The sequence below is a fragment of the Theileria annulata genome, chromosome 3 (genome assembly GCF_000003225.4).
Source record: "Theileria annulata chromosome 3, complete sequence, *** SEQUENCING IN PROGRESS ***".
NCBI lineage: Eukaryota > Apicomplexa > Aconoidasida > Piroplasmida > Theileriidae > Theileria > Theileria annulata.
Window position 1 is genome coordinate 429163 of NC_011100.1, and position 19515 is coordinate 448677.

At 36.5% G+C, this 19515-nt stretch overlaps 4 protein-coding genes across 4 annotated transcripts; 2 read left to right on the plus strand and 2 right to left on the minus strand.

Moving 5' to 3' along the window:
* Window positions 1-47: 47 nt before the first annotated feature.
* TA03370 (T-complex protein 1 subunit, putative) lies at window positions 48-2670 on the minus strand (the record flags this gene model as incomplete). Its single annotated transcript, XM_949814.1, has 8 exons — window positions 48-265; window positions 462-941; window positions 1079-1192; window positions 1291-1420; window positions 1542-1878; window positions 2008-2149; window positions 2238-2417; window positions 2541-2670. 8 exons carry the CDS (start codon window positions 2668-2670, stop codon window positions 48-50), a joined length of 1731 nt encoding a protein of 576 aa, XP_954907.1.
* Window positions 2671-3813: 1143 nt separating this feature from the next.
* TA03380 (splicing factor subunit, putative) lies at window positions 3814-7843 on the plus strand (the record flags this gene model as incomplete). Its single annotated transcript, XM_949815.1, has 7 exons — window positions 3814-4150; window positions 4260-5288; window positions 5390-5650; window positions 5746-6477; window positions 6646-7173; window positions 7288-7592; window positions 7709-7843. 7 exons carry the CDS (start codon window positions 3814-3816, stop codon window positions 7841-7843), a joined length of 3327 nt encoding a protein of 1108 aa, XP_954908.1.
* Window positions 7844-8333: 490 nt separating this feature from the next.
* TA03385 (SfiI-subtelomeric fragment related protein family member, putative) lies at window positions 8334-17624 on the plus strand (the record flags this gene model as incomplete). Its single annotated transcript, XM_949816.1, has 1 exon — window positions 8334-17624. One exon carries the CDS (start codon window positions 8334-8336, stop codon window positions 17622-17624), a length of 9291 nt encoding a protein of 3096 aa, XP_954909.1.
* Window positions 17625-18303: 679 nt separating this feature from the next.
* Window positions 18304-19402, minus strand: TA03390 (uncharacterized protein; the record flags this gene model as incomplete). Its single annotated transcript, XM_949817.1, has 3 exons — window positions 18304-18489; window positions 18536-18747; window positions 18973-19402. 3 exons carry the CDS (start codon window positions 19400-19402, stop codon window positions 18304-18306), a joined length of 828 nt encoding a protein of 275 aa, XP_954910.1.
* Window positions 19403-19515: the final 113 nt, after the last annotated feature.

Sequence of the window (19515 nt, forward strand, 5' to 3'; positions counted from 1 at the left end):
GTTGATTTATAGTTGAACATAATACTTATGTATGGATTTGTATGAAATTATCTAGGTTGTGGTAGAGCGCCCTGCAATTGTTGTCTGGATTGGTTCTTGACAGTTTCGTCAACTGAGAGAACAAGGCACGCCGCTTCGGTTGCTGAGTAAATCGAGTTCTTTTTCACCAGACTTGGCTCCCAAATACACTCCACGTATGCGTTACATACACTCCCCTTGTAACAATCGATTCCATACCAATTCTCTTCATTATTAACTTTTATCTCTATAATTAAGTGTTAAAGTTTCATCTAATTAAGCAGAGGAGTTGATTAAAGTATGTTATTTAACTGGATAACTAAGTAAATAACTGTAAGGATATAAATAACTACTCCCGGTAAGGGTAAATGAGTATAACTAAAGAACTAAATAACTGAGGATCTAGCACCCTCGGAGGGTGAATAATCAACAAAACACAATACCTCCGTTAACAATTTGTAATTTATTATATTTATTGCGTAGTAATGATAATAAATCGTTTGAATTGTAGCCAGAATTGGTGGCCAAGTTCCTTGGGATACACTCCAGAGCCTTCGCAAAACCATTCATTATTATATGCCTCTTTCCCACCAAACTCTTATTCACTCCGTTAGTGCCATTGACATGGTTGATACCATTGGTGGTGCTGAGATGGTCTGTGGGATTAATTGTGTTGAGTGAATAGTGTAGGAGATATGTTGAGAGCAACATTTCAATGGCGCCGGCGCCGGGTAGAATAGTGTTACATTTGGTTGCTCTTCTGACGATCATAATTGCGTCATGGAGTGAACGTTCAGATTCATCAATGAACTGCTGGCCTCCACCCCTCAACACTATGGTGCAGGTACTTGCACTCTTGCAATCTGTGAACATATTATAACGTTCAGATCCTATTTGGACCTCCTCAAACACGCCACAGGTTCCTACAACCACATCAGAAATGTATATAACCAAAGTTAAGGACTAAAATACAGACAAATTAAGACCAAATATATAATATTGTGTAGAGCTTTGAGGACTAAATAACTAGTAGTCGGAAGCAAGCAAAGTGATGGAGTACCTAAGACGTCAACTGAAAGGTTGTTAAGAGTAGTTTGAATAGATGCGCCTGTGGCTTTACTAGTTCTTATGAGATCATTTTCATCTACACGGCCGGCACAAAATACATTCTTATCTATAACCATTATTATACTTAATACATAAATAAATTTTTAAACCATGATTAGCTATATAACTAATTGTTTGGATGAAATTAGAAACACTGTAACGAACCTGCAAAATATTGTGTTGCTAAATCACCAATTGGTAATTTAGACAGAACTACGTTAGCTCCAAGTTTCACTGCATTTTCAAGCTTCTCAAATATTATCTGATATTCTGCATCTATTATCTTCTGATATTCCTACAATCATAATTATTCCATGCCACTGGTTATTTATAATTCTATCAATAAATAATTTTAGGAAAAAATAAACTCTACAATGTAAATAACTAATTTGTGGTTTATCCTGTTTAAAAAATACCTGTGGATTATTAATCACGATTTCAGCATTCTCTTTTTCGGATTTCAGTTCCAATTCCAAATTAAGTAACAAAATCTTTGGATTAATGAATTTCTTCGGTTGTTGTTCTGCTCCCGCGTAGCTGAAGGTCTTCTTGAATGCGACACCCTTGACCAGGAGCGAGTCCTCACAGGAACCGCCTGTCACCTTCTTTACGCCAATCATATCCTCATCCAGATCTTCATCCAAAGTCGCCACTGCTTCCACGACCATTTCAGCAAAAAAAGTCTTATAACCGGATAACAACTTTGAATTAAAAGTGGTCTCAGCGCATTTCACCAATAATTCTCTCTTATCACTATTTACAAATTAGTCATTTAGGTAATTAGAGTATATATATAGATGGTATAATTGGTATAATCGTATAAATAGTGAGAATGTAGGACTAGGTAAGGGTATGCCTGATGTGATATAGATAAAAAAGCACCTTGAAGATTTGTTTGATAGATTAATTGCAACTTTATCAATGAGATTTAAAGCAACTTGACAAGCTTCACGATAATATTTTATAATAACCTGGGGATTTATCCCATCCAATATGAAAGCTTTAGCTTCATTCAATAATTCGCCTATACATCCATTAAAATAACTATAATTAAGGTACAAAACTAATTAAATTATAAATAACATCCCCGAGGATAAAGCATTTATACAAACCTGCTAAAACAGTAACTGAAGTTGTACCATCACCAACTTCATCGTCTTGTGATTTGGCAATATCAACGAGGACTGAGGCAGCTGGATGCGTGATATCGAGCAATTTCAAAACCGTAGCACCATCATTAGTTATTGTTACATCATTTTCTGTGTGTATCAACTTGTCCATTCCCCTAGGGCCTACAATTATTATTACTCCAATGGGTAACTACTACACACATATAGGTTAAATAATGATAATTTGTGGCAACTAAATAAGTAATTTAATAGTTTTGGTAGGAATCATGTGAATTTATGGGATACCTAGAGTAGTCTTGACACAATCAACAATTGCTTGGCAGGCATTAATATTACTAATGATTTGGGCCTGACCCTGAGATGTATCGGTGCCTTCCTTCAATACAAGGATTGGCAAGTTCATTAAATGACTCATTTTTCAAACCCTTTGATAGATTCGGTGTAAATTTTGTTATTTATTACTTAGATTTATTGATTTTAGTTTACTGTTTAAAATAGTTTATATGGAGAGGTAAAAAGCATGGAAATTTAGCAAAAAACTTTCTAACTACATTTGATTGTGAAAATGAAAATGATTTAAGGGAGACGCAAGGAACCTCATATTATACTTCTTTCGACATCACACAATAATTCATATCTCTACTTCTGAATATAAAATAAATAATAGTTTTCATGTGGAAATAATAAATTATGTTATTTTCCAAATCGCTAAATATAATAAACTTTTCTCCAACTAATTATATAATAATAAGGGAGTTTGCAACTCACAACAATTCTGTATCGATTTTACAGCAATTTTACAATAAATTGCCAATAAGGAAAAAATATATAAAGGCTATAAAACGGGGAACCTTAATTTGGGATAAAGGACAAGTAAACACTTTTACACATTTTATTCAAATTATCTCCTTTTTAATCTCTTAAACTAATTTAAATCATTTTATTTAAATTAAAATAGTATATAATTATAATTGTTTTGATGATGGAATAGGTCAGAATTCCTCCGATAATAGCGGAAGGCTATGATCCGCCCAAGTACTGCTTATTACCCAACGAGAAGCACAGAAATAATCAGTACAAAGGTAGATTTGAGAATTTGACCTCTAAAAAAGTATCATTCTACGATTAATCTAATGATTTACACTATGTGGTGATATAATTATATACTAATGTGTAGAATAGATGTTATCAATGATGATGATATAAGTGTGATTCTATCTCTTTTAACATAGATATATATTTAATAGAGTAAACATTTGAGAAATAATGGGAAAGAGAGAGAATTGATATATATGTCAGTGTGAGAGTGAGTTATTAGACGGATACAGTTTTGGAAGATAACACCTCTTGGTAAAATCTTACCAAATTCCCAAAACTAGAGAAAAGCTGTAAGGTAATATTATTGCCAATTCTAATCAATAATATAAAACAAATGTTAACATGTTTTGGTTAATATTTGGATCAGATTCCCATGGGGTATGATTTTAATATTAATTTATTTAAAATTAATTTTTATAAATTTAATTAACAATTTTGTGGTGGTAATTATTGTCAAATAATGGCTGATAGTGATTCTGATGAAGAAACCACCGAATCCCGTGTTACTAAGGGGAAGAGTATTTACGAAAGGGAAGATGATTATAGAAGACAACGTTTAAGGCAACGGTTATCTCCTGAGCGATATGACCCGTTCTCAGGGAAGACTCCGCTGCCGGAAGAGCGCACTTTCGCGGACGTGATGAAAGAAACTGAAATTTCACGACAGAGAAACGAAATCAGCAAACACATTAGTAAACATGGTATTAGCAAAGAGGTCGAAGAAGCCATAGAAGAAACAAGAAGATCTAAAAGAAGATCACAAAGAGATCGATGGGATAGTACACCTGATGCTGGAGGTACAGCTATAATTATACTAATTTATAACTAAATTTTGGAATTATTTTTGTATATTTAGCTAGCTTTAAGTTCATAGTTAGATTTATATGGGTGGATAATGTGTTATAGAAGCTCAAACACCGGCGTTTGATAGCACTCCAATGGATAGTACACCATTTGATGGGACATTTGAAATGTTGGAGAAAAAGAAAGTTAGCCGATGGGATAAAACACCAATGATGGAACAACAAACTCCAATGGCACATACAGGAATGTACGGAATGGCAACACCAATGACGCCACAAATAGTAGTGCCCGAAAGCATGCTAAAGTTTAACATTACAACGAGCTATGAGGATAGGAATAGGTATTTAACTGATGAAGAGTTGGATGAATTGTTGCCAGTTGAGGGTTACGAGATAGTGTTACCACCGCCAGACTATCAACCATATAGAAAACCGAGCTCATACACTTATGGGACTGTTACACCACACTTTACCATCCCAGACGATGTGAGGAAGCCATATGATATTCCAGGCACTCCAAGTATCCTACAAGATGTGGAAATAAAGGCTGAGGACCAGCACTTCTTCAGTAAACTGTTCGATGATTCAACCGAGGATGATTTGACATCGGATGAAATTACCGAACGCAGGATTTTAGCGCTGCTATTAAAGGTTAAAAATGGGACTCCACCACACCGAAGACAGGCATTAAGATTATTAGCAAGCAAGGCGAAGGAGTTTGGACCAGGACCACTTTTTAATCAAATCTTGCCATTAATGATGCAGTCTACATTGCAGGACCAGGAACGTCACTTAATGGTCAAGGTGATAGATAGAATATTGTTTAAGTTGAGAGATTCAGTACGACCATACGTACATAAAATTTTGGTGGTAATTGAGCCATTGCTAATTGATGAAGATTATTATGCCCGAGTTGAGGGAAGAGAAATCATATCAAACTTGAGCAAAGCAGCGGGATTGGCAACAATGATTGGTGTCATGAGGCCAGATATTGACCACCCAGATGAATATGTCAGAAACACCACAGCGAGAGCATTTGCAGTTGTAGCCTCTTCGATGGGTGTTTCTTCTTTAATTTTATTTTTAAAAGCCGTTTGTCAATCTAAAAAATCATGGCAAGCTAGACATACAGGTATTCCATTACGTTACTTGGTCCACTAGATAAATATTAGTAGTAATTCTTAGACATTTGTAATCTAGTCCCAGTTAGGGTGATAGTGTAAAATGTTATAGGAATAAAGATAATACAACAAATAAGTATATTAATTGGATGTGGAGTGTTACCATATTTGAAGCAGTTGATAGATATAATAAAGCACGGACTGAATGATGAACACCAGAAGGTGCGCACAATCACGGCTTTAGCCTTAGCTGCACTAGCTGAATCCTCGGCACCATACGGAATTGAAGCGTTTGACCCCGTTCTAAGACCGCTTTGGAAAGGAATTACTGAATACAAAGGGAAAAATCTCGCTTCGTTCCTTAAAGCTATAGGTACTTGATTAATGTTCTTCATACCCTACTGGGGTCCTTAGATATATAGTTAATTTGCTAAAATATTAATCTTCTTCGGTTGTAAAATTATGTAGGAAATATAATACCATTGATGGACCCATATTATGCAAATTATTACACCAGAGAAGTTATGTTGATTTTGATCAATGAGTTCAACACGCCAGATGAGGAAATGAAGTCGATAGTGTTGAAGGTGGTCCGCCAGTGCGTATCAACAGAGGGCGTAACAGCAGAGTACATTAAGTCTGACCTTTTGAGTCCATTTTTCTCCAAGTTCTGGATAGTTAGAAATTCACTGGACAAGAAAAATTCAGACCTATTAATTGAGACAACAGTTGAGATAGCGCAGAAGGTAGGAACTTGTGCGATCTTGGAGAAGTTGGTGGAGGATTTGAAGGACCCTTCAGAACCATTCAGAAGAATGGTGGCCCAGTGCATTGAGGCGATTTTAATCACTAACATAAGAACTACAGGGAACTCAGTGATCAGCTCTGACATCCTGGAAATCAGTACACGCTTAGAAGAATTATTAATTGACGGCATGTTATATGCATTCCAGGAACAAGTGAATGAGGATTCTGGAGTTCTTTTGGATTCATTTGGAACACTAATTCATGTATTAGGAGCAAGAGTTAAGCCGTATTTGCCTCAAATCACAGGTCTGATACGCTGGAGACTAGGCACACAATCCGCCAGAACAAGACAACAAGCTGCCGATTTAATATCCAAAATTGCACCAGTTATGAAAGTTTGCGATGAGTTACAAATGTTGAATCACTTGTCATTATATTTGTACGAATATTTGGGTATCTCCATAGTATTCTTGCTTAGTATTTCTGTTTAGTTATTACTCACTGGGGTTATTTATACCCTTCTAAGTACTTAGTTATATCCCTAGGGATTTCTTACTCATTAGTTATATAGTTAATAATGTATACTAATAGTTAAACAGTTTTAGTATTTAAAATGTATAGGTGAGGAATATCCAGAGGTGTTGGGTAGTATACTGTGTGCATTGAAGAGTATTGTGAATGTGGTTGGAACCACAGAAATCACTCCACCGATTAAAGATTTGTTGCCTCGTTTAACCCCAATTCTTAAGAATAGACATGAGAAGGTTCAAGAAAATGTAATTGAGTTGATTGGAAGAATCGCAGACCGAGGTGGTGATCTAGTTTCCCCCAAGGAATGGGATAGGATTTGCTTTGACCTGATTGACCTCTTGAGGGCAAACAAAAAGAGTATACGCCGTGCCACTGTTAACACATTTGGTTACATTGCACGCTGCATTGGACCACATGACGTCCTGTCAACCCTTCTAAACCACCTAAAAGTTCAGGAAAGACAATTGAGAATTTGCACTACAATCGCAATTGCAATTGTTGCTGAAACCTGTTTGCCTTACTCAGTACTCCCTGCGATGATGAATGAGTATAAAATTCCTGATCAAAATATACAAACTGGAATATTGAAATCATTGTGCTTCATGTTCGAGTATATAGGTACTTCATTAGTGTTCTTTACACTACATCTAGTTATTTATTCCCTACTGGGATCCTTAGATATATAGTTAATTTGCTTAAATATTAATCTTCGTGGTTTGTAAAATTATGTAGGAGAGATGTCTAAAGATTATATATATAGTATTGTTCCATTACTGGAGGATGCATTGATGTGTCGTGATTTGGTACACCGTCAAACTGCAGCTTGGACTTGCAAATATTTGGCTTTGGGTGTATTCGGGCTCAATTGCGAAGATGCACTCATTCACCTTCTCAACTACGTCTGGCCTAACATTTTTGAGACAAGCCCACATCTAACTCAGTCTGTATTTGATGCCCTCGATGGTTTTAGGGTTTCTCTAGGCCCTTCAATTATTTTCAATTATACACTTCAAGGACTTTTTCATCCAGCCAGAAGGGTACCGCCTTACATTCCTTATTACCCACTACTAATTAGTTATTTCATTAGTTATGTTCTTATTTATTTCCTATATATATTCTATTATTAGTTAACCACTAAATCGTTGCGTTTTAGGTCCGTGAAGCCTATTGGAGAGTATATAACAATTTATATTTGGGCCATCAGGATGCTTTGGTGCCATTGTATCCTCTAATAACTGAAGGTGTTGAACGCAAACACCAGTCAAACGAGCTCTTATATATGATATAGCATCGCATTAATAACTTATATCGTATACGCTATTTTATATATAGTTAGTGTATATCACAATTATCTTTGGTTTACTTAATATTTACAATTTAGGAATAGTATAGGTTCGTCTCCAGTTTTATTATTTAGAGTTAAAATTCCATCTCAGTCAACCGGGACTGGTACCAGTGCAGGTCAGGTAAGTAAGTCACCAACCCCTGAATCACAACCAGAATCAAGTTCATCTGCAACTCCTGGAACGGCTAAAGTATCATCTCATAAGGGAACACCCGTGAGAGTTGATATTGAGAATGAACAATCCACAAGTCACTTTGGCTATACTGATGACAATGGAGTTATTAGTTACAAGCCTAAGGATAATCATGTTTTCAACAAGGTATCTCAAGGTACCACAGATATCTGGCAATCAAAGGATGATGTGTATGGTACATTGGTTAGGATTAAGGTTACCAAGAATATTAAATATCTTGCCATCTTACTGGATAATCATATGTTCTCACTCTTCGAACTAGTTGGAAGTGACTGGAAAGATATAACCAAAGATAGGTATGATGTTTCTAAACTTAAATTCTTTGGAGATAATGATAATGAACTCAAGTCTTCAGATTACTCAGTAACCATTTTCTTCCTATCATATGAATTCACATTCAATAGTGATGTTAAATGTAAGAAGATCATGTTAGCACATGACGATGTATGGAAACATGATGATTATACTGAGTTTGCAGATATAAAGTCGTTTTCATTGGGTCTTACTTCCAACAATTTCTTTGTCAAGAACCAGTCTGATAAATCAAAGAAGGTAGATTTTAAACCAACAGCTGTAAAAACACCTACCAAGGTAACTGTTGACCTCAATGCTACTCAAAGTACTAATGAGTTTGACTATACTGATGACAATGGTGTCGTCACATTCAAACCTAAGGATAACAATGTAATTAATAAGCTTGTTCAAGGTACCACCGATATTTGGGAAGCTAAAAATGATGTCAATGGTATCTTGGTAAGGATTAAGGTTTCCAAGGGAGTTAAATTCCTTGTTGTTCTACTGGATAATAATAAGTTTACAGTTTTCAATCTGGAAGGTAATGAGTGGAAGGATGTAACATCTATGAGACATGATGTTACTAAACTTAAATTCTTTGGTGATAACGATTTTGAGCTCAAGTCGTCAGATTATTCAGTAACAATTGTTGATCTATCATTTGCTCACATATTCAATAATGAAATCAATTGTAAAAAGATTAAGTTAGGTGATGATGAGCTTTGGAAACACACTGATGATCCTAAGTTTGAGTCTATTAAGTCATTTTCACTAGGACTTGCATCAAACAGTTTCTTTGCAAAGAATCAGTCTAATGAACTCAAGAAGATAGAAAGGGGTCTTGAGCCTGAGGCTATGGTTACTCCAACTATAGCAAGTCAGGTATCTGCTCCTCTAGCATCGTCCGTATCACGTCCTAAGGGAAACCCTGTTGGTGTTGATATAGAGAATAAACAGTCTACTAATGAATTCGATTATACTGATGATAATGGTGTTGTCACATACACTCCGAAGTCTGGTAATGTGTTCGATAAGGTTGTTGATGGTGTTAAGGATGTTTGGCAATCCAAGGATGATGTCAATGGTACATTGGTAAGGATTAAGGTTACCAAGAATATTAAATACCTAGCAGTCTTACTGGATAATAATATGTTCACATTATTCCATCTTGAGAATAATGAGTGGAAGGATATAACCAGTCAGAGGTATGATGTTTCTAAACTGAAGTTCTTTGGTGAAAATGATACTGAGATAACGTCGTCTAATTATACAGTAAACATTGTGTTCCTAACATATGAATTCACATTCAATAGTGGAGTTAAATGTAAGAAAATTATGTTAGCACATGATGATGTTTGGAAACACACCGATGATTCCAATTATTCAGATATAAAGTCATTTTCATTGGGTCTTTCATCTAACGCATTTTTTGTTAAGAATCAGTCTGATCAATCAAAGAAGGTAGATTTTACTCCGACACAAGCTAAGGCTACTCCTGTAACCAAAGAAGAGTCTATGGTTACTCCAACTATAGTAAGTCAGGTATCAACTCCCTTGACATCCTCCGTATCAACTCCTAAGGGAACACCCGTAAGCCTTGACATTGAGAAGACTCAGTCTACTACTGAATTTGAGTATACTGACAAGGATGGAGTGGTTACATACAAAGTGAAGTCTGGACATGTGTTCAACAAGGTTACTAAGGGTACCACTGTCATTTGGGATTCTAAGGATGTCTTTGGTTCATTGGTAAGGACTATGACTATCAATGGTGTTAAATATGTAGCCATACTGTTGGATAATAATATGTTCAAACTGTTCAAACAGGAGGGAAATGAGTGGACGGACATAACCTCTAATAGTCATGATATTACCAAGCTGAAATTCTTTGGTGATAACGATACTGAACTCAAGTCTTCTGATTACAAGGTTGATTTAGTAGATCTATCATATACCTACACGTTTAATGATGGAATCAACTGTCGTAAGGTGAAGTTAGGAGATAACGAGGTTTGGAAACATACCGATGATACTAAGTTTTCAGAAATCAAGTCATTTCGACTTGGTCTTGTATCCAACACTTTCTATGTCCTTAATGATAAAAATGAATCCAAGAAAATAGATTTTAAGCCAACGCAAGCTACGGCTGAACTAGTCAGTCCCACTAGTGTTCAACAAACTTCATTGGCCATCCTAGCTGAACCTGCTCCACCAAAAGCTGCTGTGACAGTTATTGCTCCTACTGGTAGACCTAGGCCTAAGAAAACTCCTGAGGTGGCTGCTGGACCTAGGACAGCTATTACACTTGACATAGGTGATAAGGCAAGTAATAGCGCTATTGACTTTAAAGAGGATTATCTGAAAAATGTTATGGTATTTAGTGCTATGGACAAATACGTGTTCAATAAAATCGTTAAGACTAGTAGATCCAGCTGCTGTGGCTCTAATTGCTGTGGCTCTAATTGCTGTGGCTCCAACTGCTGTGAATCTGAGACGGTAATTTGGGAGGCCAAGAATGAAAGTGAGCATTTTCATACAGTTTATGTTGATGGTCTCGGAACATGTTCGAGTACTAAAAATTTGAGTCTTCATCTTTGTAATGGGACCTTTAAGCACTTAAAAGAGTCTGAGTCTGGACCCTGGACTCCGTATCCAGGCGTCGCAGATCTTGATGTTAAGATTTCCAATAGTAATATCCAAGTTGATTACTTTAAGAAGGATAACTATAGGATATACGTAGCTAAACCCGGTTACACAATCAGAAAGGTTATGAAGAAAGACGCGAGTATCTGGACTGCCCAAAACGAACACGCACTTAAGGTAGTGTTGATGGGCTCTAAGAAAGAAACCAAACACCTTTCCATACTGTTGAAGAGTGGCGGACTTACTCTTCTATTCAAGGGTGGTAAGGATCAGCCTTGGCAGAACATAACCTCTAGCAAGAATAAAATTACTGATCTGAAGATGTATGCTATGGCTGATGATAAGAGCGTGGAGCTGCACAAGGGTCACTACTCCATAACCTTGTTTAACGAATTTTATGGTTATTTGTTCTATGAAGGTGTTGGATGTGTGAAGGTTACCCATAATGGTAAGAACATTTGGGACCTGAGTGAGGAAGGTGACTTTGGTTGTTTGAAAGGAGTCTTCCTTGATTTGAAATCTAATAAGTTTAACGTCATGAATGATGATGATAGGTGCTGGGTATGTGAACAGGTCAGGAAGGTTAATCCTGTCATACTCGACATCAGCAGTAAAGCCAGTACTGACGACTTTGATTTTACTGTTGATCATAACAGAAACATTAACATCTACACCTCCAAGGGTAACGCAATGTTCTACCAGGTAATTAAGACGAGTGGTTCGAATTGCTGTGGCTCCACTTGTTGTGGTTCAGAGACTGTGATCTGGGAAACGAATGATTCCAAAAAATATGCCACTAAGGTCTTTGCTGACGGTGTGGGTATGTGTAGCAGTACCAAAAACGTGAGCATATACCTGTTGAATGGTGATATCTTACACTTTGGAAAGGGTGGTAGGAATGAACCATGGAAGCCTTCCGATAACAAAATTACCCTTGACGTCGATAAGACTTCGAGTACCATTGGTTATGACTTTGTCCATCATGGTGAGACTAGGACTTTCACTGCAAAGCCTGGATACCAATTCAAGACCGTAATGCTCAGTAGCTCTTGGACTTGGCTAGTCTGTGGTTCCAGTTGTTGTAAGTCAGGATGTCTTTCAGATCATATTTTTTGGGAGGCGCAAACTGATGAAGAGTGTTCAACCAAGGTCACTGTCTATGGTGTCAAAACAACTGTTACTAACATTAACATATTCCTTAAAAATAATCAGGTTAAGCACTACCACAAAGTCGACGGGGAGTGGGTCACGGAAACTAGCATTGTTCTTAATATTGATGTCAATACAGATAATGACCTATTTGAATATAGATCAACCAGAAACTTCGGTCATTTCAATCCTAAGGCCAATTTGACAATCGAGAAGATTGTGAAAACATACAAATCTAATTGTTGTGTTTCAACATGTTGTGGTCGTACCAGTTGTGGTTCAATTGATGAGGTGGTAATCTGGAGTGCTAAACCGGAAGATCACGGTCTCAAGGCAGTATTGATGGGTTCTAGTTGGGGTGAGAAACACCTGTCCATTCTGCTGCAGAGTGGTAACTTCGTACTTCTTAGGAAGGTTTTTAGAAATTATCCATGGAAAGATATCACTAAGGAAAAGAGTGATTTCTCAGATATCAAGATGTACTCCCTGGATGAGGGTACATCCAACTATCGTGAACTCACTGAGACTGATTATGATCCAATAATATTCGAGTCTAGATACGGCTATGAGTTTAATGATGGTATCAAGTGTGTTAAGATCACATACAATGATAAGTTACTGTGGTCACATACTGATGATCCTGAGTACGGATACCTGAAGGGTCTATATCTAGATCTTCCCAAGAACCAGTTCATTGTCACAAATCTTAAAGATCAGACAAAGGAAGTTTATATTACGTTCGCTCTTGATATAAAGAAGACTGAGGGCACACGTGAGTTTTACTACTTTAAGGATGATGATTGTCAAAAATACAGTGCTAAGTCTGGGCATGTATTCAACAAGATAGTTGATGGTACCAAGGTCATCTGGCAATCGAGTGATAATGTCTTTGCTAATTTAGCTAGATCTAAGTCCAGGGAGGATGGGAAATATCTGGCCATACTACTTACCAATAGGATGTTCAAACTGTTCAAGGAGGAGGATAATAAATGGAAAGATATCACTAGTCAGAGGTCAGATATTACTAAGTTGACCTTCCTCGGAGATAAGGATGCTGAGCTCACCTCGTCTGACTATACAGTAACCATAGCAGATTACTCATATCAATTCAAGTTCAATGATGGAGTCAAATGTAAGAAGGTCATGTATGGAGATGATGATGTTTGGAAACCTAGTGACGATCCCGAGTATTCAGAAATAAAGTCATTTTCATTGGGACTTTGCTCCAACTCATTTATCGTTAAGAATCAGTCTGATGAATTGAAGAAAATTACCAAATCTAACGTAGCCCTGGACATCAACAACACTGAGAGTACCAATGACTTTGAGCACTCCGAGAGTCATGACTTTCATAAATACACAGCTAAGTCTTTCCGAGTATTTTCTAAGGTGGTACAGGGTACAAAGGATATTTGGGTTTCTAATGATGATGTGTATGGAACTTCGGTCGGGGTTAGGACTAAGGATGAGCAGAATTATGTGGTTGTCTTACTTGACAATAGTAGTTTCAAGTTGTTCCAGGAGTCTGGTGGTAACTGGACCGATATCACCTCAGGTAGATTTGATGTGACGATGCTCAAGTTCCTTGGTGAGAATGATGATGATCTAACATCATCTAACTACACAGTTGAATTACTCGGACATCGCAGTTCCTTTACCATCAGTTATTTGTTCAATAGAGGACCCAAGTGTAAGACCGTTATGTACGGAAATGATATTGTTTATGACAAAAACTCGTTTTCGTGTTATAAAACCATCAACAGATTTGATTTTAATCCTGTTTCAAACACTTTATATGCCGTTAAGAACAGTTGTGATTGGAGAACAATCGATTTCAAACCTCCAACAACAAAGGGAGCTCCTGTAACAAAACCTGCCGAGACTAAACCTGCTGGGACTACAGCTGTTGAAGCCAAGACTGTTACATTAACATCTGCTGCATCAACACCTACCAAAGTCACTGTTGATATATCGAAGAATGAGTCTACTAATGAATTTGAATATACTGATGAGAGTGGTGTTGTCACATTTAAACCTAAGGATAACCATGTATTCGATAAGATATCTGATGGTACCAAGCTTATTTGGGAATCCAAGGAAAGTGTCTTTGGTACTTTGGTAAGGATTAAGGTTACAAAGGGTGTTAAATATCTTGCCATACTCCTCGATAATCATATGTTCACACTGTTCCATGAGGAATCCGGTGAGTGGAAAGATATTACTTCTAAGAGGTATGATGTCTCTAAACTCAAATTCTTTGGTGAGAGCGATACTGAGCTTAAGTCGTCAGATTACTCAGTAAACATTGTATTCCTATCTTATGAATTCACATTCAATACTGGAGTTAAATGTAAGAAAATCAAGTTAGCACACGATGATGTTTGGAAAGATACCGATGATTCTAACTATTCTGATATAAAGTCATTTTCATTGGGACTCTCATCGAACACATTCTTCGTTAAGAATCAGTCTGATAAATCAAAGAAGTTAGAGTTTAAACCAACAGAAGTTACCAAAGTAACTCTTGATATCCAGAATACCCAGTCTAGTAACGAGTTTGACTATACAGACGATAATGGAGTGGTTACTTATAAGGTGAAGTCTTACCATGTGTTTAGCAAGATTACTCAGGGTACCACAGATATTTGGGAAGCTAAGGATGATGTCAATGGTACCTTGGTTAGGACTAAAGTTTCCAAGGGTGTTAAATACCTTGTTGTCCTTCTTACTAATAATATGTTCACAGTTTTCCAAGAAGATGCTGGAGAGTGGAAGGATGTAACATCTAAGAGACATGATGTTACTAAACTTAAATTCTTTGATGAGAGTGATCGTGAGCTCTCCAAGAATGATTACGAAGTATCTATTGTCGATCTATCATTTGCTTACATATTTAATTCGGGAGTCAGCTGTAAGAAGATCATGTTAGGAGATGATGAGCTTTGGAAACATACCGATGACACTAATTTTGCAGAGATAAAATCATTTTCATTAGGACTTGCCTCTAATAGTTTCTTTGTTAAGAATCAGTCTGATCAACTCAAGAAGATAGAAAGGGCTCTTGAGGCTAAACCGGTTGAAGCTAAGGTTACTCCAACAATAGCTCCTGTAACTGCAACTGTATCAACTCCATTAACATCTGCTGTAACAACACCTACCAAAGTCACTGCTGATATTTCGAAGACCCAGACTACAAATGAATTTGAATATACTGATGAGAGTGGTGTTGTTACTTACAAACCTAAGGATGGTAATGTGTTCGATAAGATAGTTGAGGGTTCTACTGTCATTTGGGAATCCAAAACTGACGTCTTTGGTACTTTGGTAAGGATTAAGGTTACAAAGGGTGTTAAATATCTTGCCATACTCCTCGATAATCATATGTTCACACTGTTCCATGAGGAATCCGGTGAGTGGAAAGATATTACTTCTAAGAGGTATGATGTCTCTAAACTCAAATTCTTTGGTGAGAGCGATACTGAGCTTAAGTCGTCAGATTACTCAGTAAACATTGTATTCCTATCTTATGAATTCACATTCAATACTGGAGTTAAATGTAAGAAAATCAAGTTAGCACACGATGATGTTTGGAAAGATACCGATGATTCTAACTATTCTGATATAAAGTCATTTTCACTGGGACTCTCTTCTAACACTTTCTTCGTTAAGAATCAGTCTGATAAATCAAAGAAATTAGAGTTTAAACCTACAGAAACTAAGGCTACTCAGGTAACCAAAGAACAGACTGAAACTGAACCAGTTGAAGCTATGGTTACTGCAAAATCTGCTCCTGTCACATCTGCTGTATCAAATCCTAAGGCAACACCTTCAACCGATACTGGTACTAAGACACCAGCAGTCACACCTGTTGCTGTTGATGTATCTAAGACTCAGACTACTAATGAGTTAGACTATTCTAAGGATGGTGATTGTGAAAAATATACTCCTAAGGATAACCATGCGTTTAATAAAGTAGTTGATGGTAACACTGCCGTTTGGGAGTCTAAGGATGATATCCGTTGTGCTTTAGTCAGAACTAAGTCTAAGGATTATGGAAAATATCTGGCCATGCTCCTAACAGATAATAGTTTCAAACTGTTCAAACAAGAAGCTGGTAAGAATAAGCCTTGGACCGAGATCACCAACAAGAGACATGATGTTTCTAAACTTAAGTTCCTCGGTGATAATGATACTGAACTCAAGTCCTCAGACTACACAGTAACCATTGTAGATTACTCCTATGAATTCACATTGAAAGCTGGAATCAAGTGTATGAAGATTAAGCTTGGAGATGAAGATGTTTGGAAACATGACGATGATCCAAAGTTTTCAGAGATCACGAAATTTCAACTTGGTCTTATATCCAACAGTTTCTTCGTAGTTAATAATAAATCTGAATCAAAAAAACTAGATTTTAATCAGACTGATGCAAAGGCAACTCCTATAACAACACCTTCCAAGGTTTCTGTTGATGTAGATAAGACTCAATCTACCAATGAATTCCAATACTCTATGGATGCAAGTGGATTTGTTACATACACTCCTAAGACCGGGAATGTGTTCAACAAGGTTTTGAATAAAAATACTGTCATTTGGGAGTCCAAAGATGATATCTGTGGTACCTTGGTAATGTCTAAGACTGAAAAGGAAAATGTTCATCTAGCCATCCTTCTTCAGAATTATAGTTTTGTATTAGTTCATAGTTCTGATAAGGGTAAGAACTGGACTAATATCACCACCCAGAGACATGATGTTAAGAAGCTTAAGTTCCTTGATGATAATGATACTGAGATCAAGGCATCTGATTACAAGGTCAAGTTAGTCGATTTATCTTATCAATACACATTCAATACTGGAGTCAAGTGTAAAAAGATCAAGCTTGGAGATGAAGAACTTTGGAAACACACAGATGACACTAAGTTTGCAACAATCACGATGTTCCATCTAGGTCTTATATCAAACAATTTCTTTGTTAAGAATTCCTCTGAGTTCAAGAAACTAGAGTTTAAATCAACTCAAGCTAAGTCTACTCCACCGGCTACTCCAGCGGTCAAACCTGCTGGGACTACAGGTACCCAACCTAAGGCAGTGCCTACTACTAAACCTACTCCAGCGGCTAAACCTGCAGAACAGGCTAAACCTGCCCAGACACAGGCGAAACCTGAGGCTAAACCTGCCGAATCAGCCAAGGCAGCGCCTACTACTCCAGCGGCTAAATCTACCCAAGCTCAACCCGAGGCTAAAACATCACAAGCAGAACCAGCAAAACCTGCCCAGACACAGGCTCAAGCTGCTGGGACTACAGCTGCCCAAGCTAAGGCTACTCCAGCGGCTAAACCTGAGGTTAAACAATCTGAAGCTAAACCTGAGGCTAAACCTACAGGTACCCAGGCTAAACCACCAGCTAAACCTGCAGGACAGCCTAAGAAACCATCTGCCAAGTAGTTGTCTAATCCTTCCGAACCTCCTTCATAATCCAGATATCATTCGACCTGTTCCCTGAACCCATTCCAGTTCCTTGATCTAGTTCCTGATCCTGTTGAATCCTATTGTAGTTTCCATTCGAATCTTAAGTTTCTTGGTCCTGATTCTGAACTCACTAGTGATTCCTATGATCTCATGTATCCAAATCCCGATTCATTGTTATATACTCTTAAAGATTCTATGTGTGTTCAATTACTATATAATGATGTTGTTGTTTGGAAACTATCCTTTGAACCATATCCTGTATCTATATACTTTATATCCCATACATCTCATGACTCTCATGACTCTCATGACTCTCATGACTCTTCTAACTATTATGACTCTCATGACTCTCATGACTCTCATGACTTTACTGACTCTTATGACTATGACTCTTCCTGTAGATTATATTTGAACTTTGATCCATACTATTATACATATGTTTATGATGGTAATATGTGGATTCTTAGGAAAGATTTGTCTCACTGTTATTCCTTTAAACTAGATCCATCTATGCATCCCAAAGATATCACTATTGTAACTGAATCCAGTGGTTCTAAGGAATCTTCTACTGCTGCTGGTTACACAGTATATGATCATGGTGATGGAATATACTTGTATACACTAAAATAAATGATATGAATATTTATTATAATAATTAATTAGCATTTCTTTTATCGTTCGGATCTCTCTGATTAACTAATCTAGTGTGCGCCTTCAACGTTTGTAATTTCTTTTGTAATACATCTATTTTCTTCTGGTTTATTTTAGCCTGATTATGTAAATTACCATACAAATTTCTAACATGCTCTTTCATGTTCTCCAATTCATCCCATTCCACTCTCTAATCAAGTATCAGCTCGTATATATACAAACTAATACTATATAACTAGATAACCAAATAGTTTTCTGTAAAATACGTATGAATTGTTATATTGGAATTCTCTTGTATTTGGATCTGAAATTTCAATTTCGAGTTCATTTTCTAATAATTTAATACGCTCATTAATATTCTCAAAGTTATTCTTTAAATTCTCTACCATCTCCATTACTCCGTCACTCAACTTATATTCCTTTTTCAAATATTTCTTATAATCATTTTCTATACACAATATACATCAACTAAGGGATATTAATCACCTAACTGTACTAACTAAAATTATTGAAAATATCTCTAAAAAATAGATAATTATCTAAAAATAATCAAAGTTGAGCAGGTTAGGAAATATAAAATTTTCTTTCATTAGAAACTCCTCAGACTATTTATTCGGTAAAAAATAAAATAAATAACAAATAGGTGGCAAATTCTATAATTTGGGATAAATACCTGTATCCTCAATTGTATGTTGCGATAATAGGTTAATCCGTGTTGGAATATCATATTCTTCAAGATTATAATAAAGTGAGTAATGTTGAAGCAGTTCTGACTTGACTTTGTCAAGTGAGTCTTTGAGTTCACCTTCCAAGTGACCTTTTTTAACCTCTGGTGGCATTGGCATCTTTGTTAAGTTCTCAGTCTCTGCATTTGATATTCGTAATAAGGAATCAATTGTGTTCTTAATCTCAGTATTGAAAGATGTGTTAGAGTTTAAAGTTACATCACGCCTTAAAAGGGAAGTAGTGAATCCAAGAGTAGAATTTTGAAGCGCACACTTTACCAAAGAACAATACACATTCAAAGGCATTGTCACATTCTCACCCCCAACCAAACCTACACACTCTATTATACTCTTGATATTATCTAATATATTATCCATAATTATAAATTTAGTAATATACTTTGTGTATTAGAACTCATTTTATGTGTCAAGAGAGTCGAAAAATATAAATTATTAAAAATATAAAATTAAACAGTTGAATTAAAATATAA